At 39.4% G+C, this 14,528-nt stretch overlaps 1 protein-coding gene across 1 annotated transcript in view; it reads left to right on the top strand.

The window, feature by feature from the left end:
* The first annotated feature begins 3,527 nt into the window (after window positions 1-3,527).
* The window catches only part of LOC115222148 (methanethiol oxidase), a 29,593-nt gene continuing 18,592 nt past the window's right edge, over window positions 3,528-14,528 (top strand). The window contains exons 1-2 of the mRNA XM_029792287.2: window positions 3,528-3,705; window positions 10,300-10,460. Of these exons, the coding sequence (XP_029648147.1) occupies window positions 3,702-3,705; window positions 10,300-10,460 (165 nt within the window). The 5' untranslated portion in view covers window positions 3,528-3,701. The remainder of the gene's footprint in view (window positions 3,706-10,299; window positions 10,461-14,528) is intronic.

The following is a 14,528-nucleotide window of genomic DNA, read 5'->3' as shown; positions in this document are numbered from 1 at the left end:
GGTATCTGACTCATACACTGTTCGCTTTCCAGACATTTGTACATTACTGCATATACTTTATACGCACTTTTTGACAAGTTGTGGTGCACCTGAGCACTGGACACAATAATTTCATTATTATTATTATTTAAAAGTTTCCGTACTATTTCCGAGTGTAGACACACTTGAAACGAACTTAATGTGAAGTGAATATCCTAGTGCACTTTTGGGGTGCACAAAGCAATCACTCACTAGCCGTTGCTTTAATAATCCAGAATTCTACTAGTCAGAAACAACAGGACGCAGACGTAAAATATACATATAACTACTTTATTCTCTTTCTTGGTAAACAATAACAATAAGTGTGTTATCTGATGTCCTAGGTTCGGGCGCGCACCGCTATAAGTTAATAGATTGTAATATTTACAATGTCCAGCCCAAAAACAGAAAGAGGTCAAAATGGCGTCGAACAGGGAAGTTGAAATGTGGTCGGCAACAATTTGGTTAAAGGTATTTCGGCCGACTGCTGCTAGAATCAAGCCCTGACGGAGAGAGAATATACGCGTGACCGTCGCCTTCAATCGCTGGTTCCCAAGTCACCGAGGACTGGACGCTGGTAGTCAACGTCTTACGACCCCCTTGCCTCGCTAACTGCTACGTAGGCAATAGGGTCGTGCTACCGGTGGTTCGCGCATGCGCGAGAGGGCCTTCCTTTCTGTGCCTTGGTAAAGGCACCAACACGCGCGAAATACAAATGGGCGGTGCGCGAGCGCGCGCCGTTGTCGGATCACTACACACTGGACAGTTGTCCAGGGATCCCACGGATCTAGGGGCCCAATGCTAATCTGCTTATATTGTTGCTATGTACTAGTAGGGTATTAAAAGCACCATCCGAGCGTGATCGTTGCCAAAGCGGCTATCTGGCCTCCGTGCCGGTGGCACGTAAAAGACACCATTCGAGCGTGATCGTTACCAGCATCGCCTTACTGGCACCCGCGCCGGTGGCATGTGTAAAAGATTCGAGCGAGGTCGTTGCCAGTGCCGCCTGACTGGCACATAAAAGCACCCACTACACTCTCGGAGTGGTTGGCGTTAGGAGGGGCATCCAGCTGTAGAAACTCTGCCAGATCAAGATTGAAGCCTAGTGCAGCCATCTGGTTCGCCAGTCCTCAGTCATACATCCAATCCATGCTAGCATGGAAAGCGGACGTTAAACGATGATGATGATGATGTAAGGAACGTCAGCACATTCTTTTGCCCTGGGGCTTATCGTCAGTTACAACTGTTTTCCATGCTGGCATGGGTTGGATGGTTTGACAGAAGCTGGCAGGTCAGAAAACTGCACTAAGCAAGCATGCAAGCAAGAAAGCAAGCAAGCTCGCTCGCTCGCTCTGCTGGCCTGCTTTCTGCTTGTCCTCTGATTGTCTGATTTTTCCTTACGGAATTCTAGTATTTATAGCTATGCAGACTAGCTAGAAAGAGGGATATATTGTTGAGCACAATACGTAGTTCGATGTAGGTCGCTGTTGTCTCATTTCAACTTTTCATGGCAAGAAAAACATTAAGAGTCAAATGGAAAACGCATAAATAAACTTGGCAAAGTCATATGTTGAATGTAACTTTTATCAATTTACATTTTTCTGTGAGAAAAATGCTGTTGAAATGTTAGTGGAAATTTGCTGGTCTTCTCATGCACATACTTTCATATCTAGACATATGTATGTAAGGATGTACTCGTGTAAAAGTTGAATTTTCTCGACGATTTTTAAAGGTCAAATTTATGGGGTCGACTATTACATGGATACTACTTTCGGGGACGTAAACACACCAGCAACGGTTGTCAAGCGATGTTGGGTGTAGACACACACACACACACACACACACACACACACACACATAAATATATATCTTGGAGTGGTTGGCGTTAGGAAGGGCATCCAGCTGTAGAAACCCTGCCAGATCAGCCATCTGGTTCGCCAGACCTCAGTCAAATCGTCCAACCCATGCTAGCATGGAAAGCGGACGTTAAACGATGACGATGATGATGAAATATATATATATACGACGGGATTCTTTCAGTTTCTGTCTACCAAATCCACTCACAAAGCTATGGTCGGCCCGAGGCTATAGCAGAAGACACTTGCCCAAGTTGCCACGCAGTGGACTGAACTTGGAACCTTATGGTTGGTAAGCAAGCTACTTACTTCACAGCCACTTCTACCGTGGCAAAAAAGTTTGGGAACTACTGATCTAGCGATTAACTAAATGTTTTCTAGGCTTACCGCAGTCATGCCTCTGTGCGAATTGATACAGTGGTGTTTGCCGTTGGTTCGCCAGTAGTGCTGTCTGTGAAACACGTTTCTCCCCATGTGAACAGACGACCGTATGATACATGTGTTTATTGCAGTTGGAGGAAAATATAAAGGTCGCATTGGAACCATTGATCCAGCGATTAATTGAATGTTTTTGGGGCTTATCCAAGTCATGCCTACGAATTCAGACAGTGGCGTTTGCCAGTGTTCGCCTATGGTGCTGTCTGTGAAACACGTTTCTCATCATGGAAGCAACAAGTGTGTGACACACATGTTTATTGTGCTTCGAGATGTATGCAGACTTGCAGTATGTCCTGTGCATACATTTTAGTAATGGCAATGTAGCACCCATCAATAGGTGTGTAGTGATCCCTATTAAATGGTGCTTTACTATAAGCACCGAGCATTCCATTATAAGCACCAAATATTACACTTATAGAGCAGGCTTATAGTAAGGTAACCACACAATTTTGTAAGTATTATTTCTACGTATAGGATAATATGGTACCTTGGCCCCACAAATGTTGTCCTGTTGTTCGTGAAATACTAGGGTCGACTTTTATACGGGGTCGATAGAAAATTCCCAATTTTTGGCCCCAAATAGGGGGTCGACTTTTACATGAGATCGACTATTACTCGAGTATATAGTCGCAGGAGTGGTTGTGTGCTAAGTAGCTTGCTTACCAACCACATGGTTCCGGGTTCATTCCCACTGCGTGGCACCTTGGGCAAGTGTCTTCTACTATAGCCTCGGGCCCACCAAAGCCTTGTGAGTGGATTTGGTAGATGGAAACTGAAAGAAGCCCGTCGTATATATGTATATGTATGTGTATATGTTTGTGTGACTGTGTTTGTCCCCCCAACATCGCTTGACAACCGATGGTGGTGTGTTTACGTCCCCGTAACTTAGCGGTTTGCAAAAAAGACCGATAGAATAAGTACTAGGCTTCCTGGAGGTCGATTTGCTCGACTAAAGGTGGTGCTCCAGCATGGTCACAGTCAAATGACTGAAACAAGTAAAAGAGTAAAGAGTATATACAGTATGTATGTGTGTATGTAGAGAAGAAAGAGAGGGAGAGAGAGAGAGGTGAGATGCATGTATGTGTGAATATGAGCACGTAGAGAAAGAGAGTGGGAGAGAGAGAGAGAGAAAGAGAGAGAGAGAAGCAGATAGATAGAGGCAGTTAGAGAGAGAGTGAGAGAGAGAGGGAAGGAAGGAAGAGAGGAAGGAAGGAGAGACCTGCTGAGGCCGTACACTTGTGTGTTGGTGGTGCGTGGTGGTTGACTGTTAATTGGATAACGGAGTGTCTTAAACTGTCTTTATCTTCATAAAAATACTTTCAAAAGTTGTGTTGGAGAAAGACAAGTGACAACAACCACTTCTTCAGTGTCTAAACTAACTCTGAAACCATGAGTAAGTATACACATTTATATACGCACACATAAATATATACCAGCTTGTTAATTGGCGTTTTTCGTCCCTTAGGCTTTGTATCATTCATATATTATACACAACGAACTGACCACCTGTTGACAACCCTGGACCCTGTCTTATTTTATATTTAATTTTCTTCTTAATGTTTGTATTATCCAATGCGTTCATTTTTCTTTCTTTTCTATGATTTGGAGGACAGTTAACTACTATATCTAGCAGGTTGAAAAGAGTCCCTTGTTTGTAATTTGTTTTGATGGCCTGTAAATTTCTCAATTTATTAAGGCGTTGATTCGCTTACGAAGCCTCTAAGTAATGATTCTCAGCCGGGTCCATATGGCCCTTGGGGGCGGGGTCCATTTAATATTTAGGGGTTAAAATTTACGTGCAATAAATTGCTTATACTTTGACAATACACAAAATAACTTTTTATACTATTCCTAAGAATACTTAATCATAAAAATACAGTAGGGCTCTTTTTCACACACATCGACTGACTCTAGGGTCCAGTAGAATGAAATAGGAATCCAAGGAGTCCATAGATAAAAAGGGTCGAAAACCACTGCTTTAAAACTAAAGGAAAAAAAAAGAAGAAAATTTTGACTTCATGTTTCCCCCTATTAATATTATTTCTGGTTGAGTAAACCCTGTAATAAAAATTGTTCTAACCACAAATGTTTAGTCGTTCATTCAGTTTGACCGCTCTAATTAGGGATTCATTATTCAAAATCTCCTGAAATTAATAATTAATAAATTAATAAATGAAGTAGAACGTTATTTAAAGAATATTTGGCTGCTATTTCTAACACGTCGAATGACCACGCAGATAATGTTTAATGATTAGAGGCTCTCATTAAGTGATTATTAAGAGCAGCATTTCCCAACTTAAGGCCTGCACACCTGTAAAAGTTCACGCAAATATGGTACTACTTAAGAAAAGTGGTCCCGGTACGCGCACTCGCGTACTCGCGCATCCGCGCTAGCTAGACGTGACTAGTCGATCCTTACTTTGTGTTTTTGTTTTATTTACTTTGTTTTAAAAAAATTATTCATTTTGTGTTTTATTTACTTTGCTAGGTAGTCGTTCTAGGAACGACTAGTCACGACTTGCTAGCGCGGATGCGCGAGTATGCGAGTGCGCGCACCGGGACCACTCTTCTAAAGTAGTACCCCGCAAATATTACTAAGGTCTGCGAACTATGTTTTAAACGGTATAGCTACCCAAAACACTTTTCAGACGGTGTAGGTTACGATTCTGTCAGAATTTAAAATAAAAAAAAATAAAAAGTGGGTGTACAAATATGTTGAACCATTTTTTTTCTCACGGTTTCAAGTTTTTCTATTTTTCGTAAATATATAGGCGCAGGGGTGGCTGTGTGGTAAGTAGCTTGCTAACCAACCACATGGCTCCGGGTTCAGTCCCACTGCGTGTCTTCTGCTATAGCCCCGGGCCGACCAATGCCGACCATATGTATTTATATATATATATGTAGGTCCTGGGTTGAGTCGGGGTTAACCACAGTAAATAAGGTACTCAATACATAGCAGAGTAAATTAATTAGTACTCTATTAAATTAATTTACTCATATATATATATATATATATATGTGTGTATGTTTGTGTGTTTGTCCCCCTAGCATTGCTTGACAACTGATGCTGTCACTTTGCGGTTCGGCAAAATAGACCGATTGAATAAGTACTGGGCTTACTAAGAATAAGTCCCGGGGTCGATTTGCTCGACTAAAGGCGGTGCTCCAGCATGGCCGCAGTCAAACGACTGAAACAAGTAAAAGAGTATATGGGATATGTATAATTATGTATGCATATTGGGGGCATAACTACAGATTCCAGCCCCACCGATTTTTGCATGATCTTAACTTTCAGAAAAATACTCTTTTACTTGTTTCAGTCGTTTGACTGCGGCCATGCTGGAGCACCGCCTTTAGTCAAGCAAATCGACCCCAGGACTTTATTCTTTGTAAGCCTAGTACTTATTCTATCGGATCTCTTTCTGCCGAAACGCTAGGTTAAGGGGACGTAAACACACCAGCATCGGTTGTCAAGTGATGTTGTGGGGAACAAACACGGACACACAAACATTTACACACACATACACACATACATACATACATATATATATATATATATATATATATATATATATATATACAGAAGAAATGAGGTACTCAGAAGATCGGATGGTTTATATTTACAGATCTTTATTTATATATTACATTTTTTATATACATATCATATCACTTAGATCATTAGCGCTTTCCCCCATTCTAGTGGGGTTTTCAAATCAAACTGTATATATATATATATATATATATATATATAATCGGAATCGAAATTGAACCAATCCTATGACTGGCACCCAGCAGATGTCAGGACCCCTGGACTGGAGATACGTAAAAAGCACTATCCGAATCGTGGCTGATGGCAGCGCCGCCTCCACTGACTTCTGTGTCGGTGTCACGTAAAAGCACCATCCGAATCATGGCCGAAGCCAGTGCCGCCTAAACTGGGTTCCATGCCGGTGGCACGTAAAATGCACCAATCCGACTGTGGCCGATGCCAGCCTCGCCTGGCACCAGTGCAGGTGGCACGTAAAAAGCACCCACTACACTCACGGAGTGGTTGGCGTTAGGAAGGGCATCCATCTGATAAGACCGGAGCCTGGTGCAGCCTTCTGGCTTCCCAGATCCCCGGTCGAACCATCCAACCCATGCTAGCATGGAGAACGGACGTTAAACGATGATGATGATAATATATATATATATATATATATGTATGTATGTATGTATGTATGTATATATATATATATATATATATATATACGACAGGCTTCTTTCAGTTTCCGTCTACCAAATCCACTCACAAGGCTTTGGTGGACCCGAGGCTATAGTAGAAGACACTTGCCTAAGGTGCCACACAGTGGTACTGAACCCGGAACCATATGGTTGGTAAGCTAGCTACTTACCACACAGCCACTCCTGCGCCTATTATGTTAATTTTTTAAAATTTTGTTCTAAGGTGGGGGGGAGCTGGCAGAAATGTTACTACGCCGGACAAAATGCTTAGCAACATTTTTGTCTGTTTCTATGATTTGAGTTCAGATTTCACCAAGGTCGACTTCACCTTTCATCCTTTCGGGGTCAATGAAATAAATACCTGTTAAGCACTGGGGTTGATTTAATCAACTTACCTCATCCCCCGAAATTGCTGGCCTTGTGGCAAAATATGAAACCATTATTTCATTTTGTTAATACTAAATTCATTTGAATATGGTGAACTATCTTTAGATTGAATACCTTGTGGTGCCTGTTCAGGCTCTCTATACCCTGGGTTCAAATCCTGCTAATGCCACCTTTGCCTTTTAGTGGAAGCAGTTAGGGATAAAGTGAGTACATTTATGTACTTTAGGAATTAAATGAGTACATTTTGGGAGGTGAGTACTCTTAGGCATGAAGTGAGTACATTTAGAGAAATATGTACTTTAAGGATAAACTGAATATATAGATAAGGAGGTATGTACTTTAGGAATGAAATGTGTAGATTAACGATGGAGTACATATAGGGAAGTATATGCTTTAGGAATGAAATGAGTACATGTTGGTAGGTGAGTACACTTAAGCATGAAGTGCGTATATTTGTGGTTTCAATCCCTGGACAGGGTGATCCATTTTGTTCTTGACCAAAACACTTGTTGCTCCAGTCCACTCAGCTGTAGAAATGAGTTTTGCCTGGAGAGTGATGGGCTCCACCAGGCTTTCTTGCCCTAGATACATTGCATGGCTGCTGCACCCCAGTGACCCCTAATGAGTTAAGGGACTTGTCCGTTTACATTATTTACATTCGACAGATATTTGTCCTCATCTTGTTTATTGTTAACACAACGTTTCAGCTGATATACCCTCCAGGCTTCATTAGGAGTCTTGGGGGGAAATTTCGAAACTGGGTTCTCATTCCTAAGGTATTTTTCAGCGGCGGGGTCACTGCCACTGCATGGAATCGAACTCGGGAACTAACAAGATGAGGACAAATATCCGTCGAATGTAAATAATGTACATAATTCCTCATCTCTTAAATATAGAACTGGACTTGTCCATTGTTGTACTTCAAGGACGAATTGAGTACATATCTCTTTCTTTACTGCCCACAAGGGGCTAAACATAGAGGGGACAAACAAGGACAGACAAATGGATTAAGTCAATTACATCGACCCCAGTGCGAAACTGGTACTTTATTTATCGACCCTGAAAGGATGAAAGGCAAAGTCGACCTCGGCGGGATTTGAACTCAGAACGTAACGGCAGATGAAATACCGCTAAGCACTTCGCCCGGCGCGCTAACGTTTCTGCCAGCTTGCCGCCTTTTCGTTGAGTACATATAAGGAGGTATGTATTCTAGGGAAGAAATGAGTTCATTAACGATGGAGTACACTTAAGCGTGGAGTGAATACATGTAAGAAGTACATATAGGGAAGTACATCCTTTAGCGATCCACCACATGGTCCAGTGTAGTGGCTTTTATGCCTTGATTATCCTCACAGCTATGCTAGTAAAGTGCATGTTCCTTGTATGGCTTCACATGTTGGAGAGGCCAAAGTCTAGAGGCCAGATTAATATGGACTTACCTCTGCCTTGAGGTAAAAATGGGTTTGTAAAGAGACAAACTTAGAAAAAGTGCATTGATTGAAAACCAATAAGGTTTGAGAGAAGAAGAGACAGCACAGAGTAGAGAAAGGTTGTGAATGGCCTATGCTCCGTAAGGGGTCAGATAAAGTGAGTAAAATACTTTATGAATGTTAGCACTAGAGGAATAAATTGATGGTGTTTTGGGAGGTGAGCTGGCAGAATCGTCAGTGCGCCGGACGAAATGCTTAGTGGTATTTTGTCTGCCGCTACGTTCTGAGTTCAAATTCCGCCGAGGTTGACTTTGCCTTTCATCCTTTCAGGGTCGATAAATTAAGTACCAGTTATGCACTGGGGTCGATATAATCGACTTAATCCGTTTGTCTGGCCTTGTTTGTCCTCTCTGTGTTTAGCCCCTTGTGGGTAGTAATGAAAATAGGTATTTCGTCTGCCGCTACGTTCTGAGTTCAAATTCCGCCAAGGTCGACTTTGCCTTTCATCCTTTCAGGGTTGATTAAATAAGTACCAGTTACGCACTGGGGTCGATATAATCGACTTAATCCGTTTGTCCTCTCTGTGTTTAGCCCCTTGTGGGGAGTAAAGAAATAGGTATTTCGTCTGCTGCTACGTTTTGAGTTCAAATTCCTCCGAGGTCGGCTTTGCCTTTCATCCTTTCGGGGTCGATTAAATAAGTACCAGTTACGCACTGGGGTCGATATAATCGACTTAATCCGTTTGTCTATCCTTGTTTGTCCTCTCTGTGTTTAACCCTTTGTGGGCAGTAAAGAAATAGGTATTTTGGGAGGTCTTTACTTCAAGGTTGATCTGAATTCATATGAGGCCTGCTTTTTAGTACGAACACGCTATTTTCAGGAAGGTTTATGCATCAGAGGGTGTACAAACTGACACGTTTAAGTTAATCAGGAGTATAGTCACAGGTGTGTGTGATATAAAGTTTCATCACAATGTGGCCTAACCTGTATTTGCAATATATAGTGCGGGGGAAATAAATATTCGTACACATCAAAATTACTATAATTTATTAGTTTCTTTTCCATATTCTTAGTTTATGCATGTGTATGCATTTATAGTATTGGTATATCCCAAAATATGAAACCATTATTTCATTTTGTTAATACTAAGTTCATTTGAATATGGTGAACTATCTTTAGATTGAATACCTTGTGGTACCTGTTCAGGCTCTCTATACCCTGGGTTCAAATCCTGCTGATGCCACCTTTGCCTTTTAGTGGAAGCAGTTAGGGATAAAGTGAGTACATTTATGTACTTTAGAGATGAAATGAGTACATTTTGGGTGATGAGTACTCTTAGGCATGAAGTACATTTAGAGGAATATGTAATTTAAGGACAGACTGAATATATATATAAGGAGGTATGTACTTTAGGGATGAAATGTGTAGATTAACAATGAAGTGAGTACACATAAGGAAGTATATCCCATTAGAAATGAAATAAATAAAGAATTTTGACCTGTACGAATATTTATCCCCCCCCCCCCACTGTAAAGTTTCTCTTCTATGGAACAGAAAAATGTGGCAGTTTGTGTCTCTTCTTTGTTGTCAGACCTACCAAAGCCTTGTGAGTGGATTTGATCAAGAGAAACTGAAAGAAGCCTGTTGTATACTCTTTTACATGTTTCAGTCATTTGACTGCGGCCATGCTGGAGCACCACCTTTAGTCAAGCAAATCGACCCCCAGGACTTATTCTTTGTAAGCCCAGTACTTATTCTCTATTGCACTGAATTGAACAAAATATTTATCCAGCCTGCGCTTGGTATTCTTTTAGCTATATCTGACCCACTATCAAAAAAAGTTTGGTGACCCCTGGCTTAGAGTAACAAAACATTTGTGATCTTTATTTCATCCGTTGCAAAAATTTCTCTGTTCATTCATTTTCTTTCTTTATCTCATTATAAAGCGTGCTGTAAGGGACCAGGTTACCCAACTCCTCTCGAGGCAATGAGAGGTAAAAGGGAAGAGATTATGTACGTGACATGTATAATCCCACCAGAGAATCGTAACCGCCCGGATTATCTAGCTACTGTTGATCTTAATCCAGAATCTGCAACATATGGAACGGTACATATTCTTATTATCCTTTCTTTTATGTATCCTCCTCCTCCTCTTCTTCCTCCTCCTCTTCCCCTCCTCTCCTCCTAATCTCCCCCTCTTCTTCCTCCCCTCCTCTCCTCCTAATCTCCCCCTCTTCTTCCCCCTCCTCCCCTCCTCCTCTTCCACCTCCTCCTCTTCTTCCTCCTCCTCCCCACTCTACTACTTCCTCTTCTTTCTTTTCCCTTCTTCCTCATCATAGAACTGTTTCCCCCACTTTGTCCTTAAATTTTTTTTTCTATTTTTCTATATTTTTCTGATGAAGGACTAATGCTTAAAATATCAAGACCCTTTCAGTTTGTCCTTCCTGTGTTGTCTCCATATAATTTATTTTGCATTCATTGCTTTCATAATAAATATTCTTCTATATATAATGCTTCCATCACTAATATCTCTTTTAATAAGCCTGCTGGCTTTTTGCAGTGTCAGTGACTGAGAGGTTGCTGTTATTCTATATATCATTGGCAGTGACATTTGCCTGGTATGCAGCAGCTGGGTGCCTGTCACTGAGGACGTCCAGTATGTTGAAATCATAGGATCTGCAGTTCTAGTGCCCTTGCCAGATGGTTCTCATCTGCTACAGTATACTCTTAGCACTATACATCTGCATGAGAAGATCTCTCGAGGTGAATACTGCTGTGTTCAATGTTCTAATAATACTTCCACATTAAGTATGATACAAAAATTGCTATTCTGTACTAATACAGCTTTCATCACTAATATTTATTTATTCATTGTATATATATATATATGGCTGAAAATATGCAAAAGAATATATATATATATAGAGAGAGAGAGAGGAAGGGAGAATAAAATTCAAATGAAAACACTCAAAGATATGGTTTAATATTATCTATGGTGAATTTAAGTAATTGATAATAATAACAATGATAATATAGGTGGGGTTCACAGGTTTTTTAATAGCATTATATAGCTATGGATTAAAATTAAAAATTAGCACAAAGCTTAAGGATGTATGAGGCATCAACCTGTTTAGAAATAGGAGTTAAAATCCCAAATCTATCACTGAAGTCACTGAAATATGACACAGACAACAGTAGGTGAGCAAACAGTTATATATATGTATATATATATATATATATGAAAAAAGGTTTGAAAATGCAATTTAAACGATTTTTATTTACTTAACCGGTTTCACTCTTTGGTAAAAGATTGTCAAAAGAAACTTTGAATATTATGGGTTCAAAAAAAGTTTTTTACATAATTGTCACATTGAATATTATGAATTCAAAAATGTTTTTTTATACATAATTGTCACATTACATGTATAAACATAGTATAAAAAAGTTCAATAGTATGATGAGAATATTTGGAAAAATTGGCAGAAAAGAATAAAACAAATATATTATTGGAAATTTGGTTGCGTTAATTATTGGTTGTCGCCAATTGTCACATTACATGTATATATATACAGTCTTTGGTAGAAAGGACATGTTAAGACATACGGAAGTGTAATAGTTTGGTGAGAAAGCTTGTAATATTGACAGAGAAAATTAAAATGGATATTTTAGACATCTCAGACTATTTTGAATCGAAGGCGAGAATTTGTTTTTTACTGACCTGTTTGTTTTAGCAGAAAAGTTGGATTGAGAGAAAAAAAGATATGTACCCAGTTTGGTTTATACTTCCCCTTCAAGCATCAGTGATTTTGGGGTTATTGGGAGGTGAGTATGCGGTGTGAATAGATGTGTCCGTGTGCTGGTGGTCAGACAGCGTCTGTTTGTCACACACATATATATACACACACACACAACAACAATACACACACATAGTATACCACACACACACCACATACAACAACACACACACACAGACACACACCACACACACAACGCACCCACATATATAATATATACACACAGCACACAAATATAACATGTATTTATATATAATATACACACAACACCACAGACCAAACACGAATAAATAAGGAATGTAATCTTATTCAAAAATACAGACCACAACTAAACATACTCTAACATGCCCCCTGGGCACACATCCAGAGCAGGCACACAGGGGCACGCGCACACTCACAGCATATCGTGCGGGCGGGCACATGCGTGCATCGGCACGCATAGGACACACTAGCGGGCATTGACCGCACACATACGTGGCACGCACACGCATGCATTATATATATGTAGGTTATGTGTATGTGTGTGGGTGTTGTGTGTGTGTGTGTGAGTGTGCACGTTGTGTGTGTGCGCGTGTGTATATGTATGTGTGTGTGTGTGTGCGTGTGTGTATGTGTGTGTGTGTGCGCGTTGTGTGTGTGTGTGTACACGTGTGTATATATGTGTGTGTGTGTGTGCACTGTGTGCGTGTGTGTGTATGTGTGTGTGTGTGTGTGAGCATTGTGTACGTGTGTATGTATTTACATGTGTATTTGTTTTTATATATATATATGTGTGTGTGCTGTGTGTGTATATGCATGGTATGTGTGTATATGCATGGTATGTGTGTATATGTGAGTACATTGTTTGTGTGTGTGTGCGGTATGTAGAGATATATTTGAGTGTGTACGCTATAGGTTTGTATTTTGTGTGTGTGGGTATGTGTGTGAATTTTATATATATGTGTGTGTATGTGTGTGAAAAAATATATGTATGTGCATGTATGTATGTATGTATATGTATATATATATATATATGTGTACATATATATGTGTGTGTGTATGTGTGTGTGTGTATATATATTTTCATGTATATGTGTGTATAAACATGTGCATTATTTGCATGCGCATTGTGTATATGTATATTGTATGTATGTGTACTGTATATGTATGTGTACAATTAAGTGTATATATGTGTGTATGTGTGCATTGTATATATGTATATTGTAAGTGTGCTATATATACATGAATACATGTATATACGTTGCGTGTATATATATGTATGCATTGTGTATGTATGCTATGTGTGTGTGTGTCTATATATATTATATGTATGCGTACGTGTATGGTTATGCATTGTATGTATGTATATTGTGTGTATATGTGGTATATCTATGTATGTGTATGTAAACACTATTTATATGTATATATGTATATATGTATATGCATTGTCTATCTATATATATTATATATTATATGTATGTATTGCGTATGTATATTGCATACATATATTGTGTATGTGTATTATATACATGCTGTGTATGTGTATTGTATGGTATATATGCTAGGTGTATTTGTGTGATATTTATATTATGTATATATGTGTGCGTGTGTTGTGTGTGTGTGTGTGTGTGTGTGTATGTGCTATATATGTGTGTATATTATATATAAATACATGTTATATTTGTGTGCTGGGTGATATATTTATATGTGGGGCGTTGTTGTGTGTGTGTTCTGTGTGTGTGTGTGTGTGTGTGTATGTGGTGTGTGTGTGTATACTATGTGTGTGTGTATTGTTGTTGTGTGTGTGTGTATATATATGTGTGTGACAAACAGACGCTGTCTGACCACCAGGCACACGGACACATCTATTCACACCCGCATACTCACCTCCCAATAACCCCAAAATCACTGATGCTTGAAGGGGAAGTATAACCAAACTGGGTACATATCTTTTTTTCTCTCAATCCAACTTTTCTGCTAAAACAAACAGGTCAGTAAAAAACAAATTCTCGCCTTCGATTCAAAATAGTCTGAGATGTCTAAAATATCCATTTTAATTTTCTCTGTCAATATTACAAGCTTTCTCACCAAACTATTACACTTCCGTATGTCTTTAACATGTCCTTTCTACCAAAGACTGTATATATTACATGTAATGTGACAATTGGCGACAACCAATAATTAACGCAACCAAATTTCCAATAATATATTTGTTTATTCTTTTCTGCCAATTTTTCCAAATATTCTCATCATACTATTGAACTTTTTTATACTATGTTTATACATGTAATGTGACAATTATGTATAAAAAAACATTTTTGAATTCATAATATTCAATGTGACAATTATGTAAAAAACTTTTTTTGAACCCATAATATTCAAAGTTTCTTTTGACAATCTTT

Source organism: Octopus sinensis, linkage group LG19 (assembly GCF_006345805.1).
Source record: "Octopus sinensis linkage group LG19, ASM634580v1, whole genome shotgun sequence".
Taxonomy (NCBI): domain Eukaryota; kingdom Metazoa; phylum Mollusca; class Cephalopoda; order Octopoda; family Octopodidae; genus Octopus; species Octopus sinensis.
The sequence above is the reverse complement of the archived record's forward strand: the minus strand, read 5'-3'. Positions and strand labels throughout refer to the sequence as shown.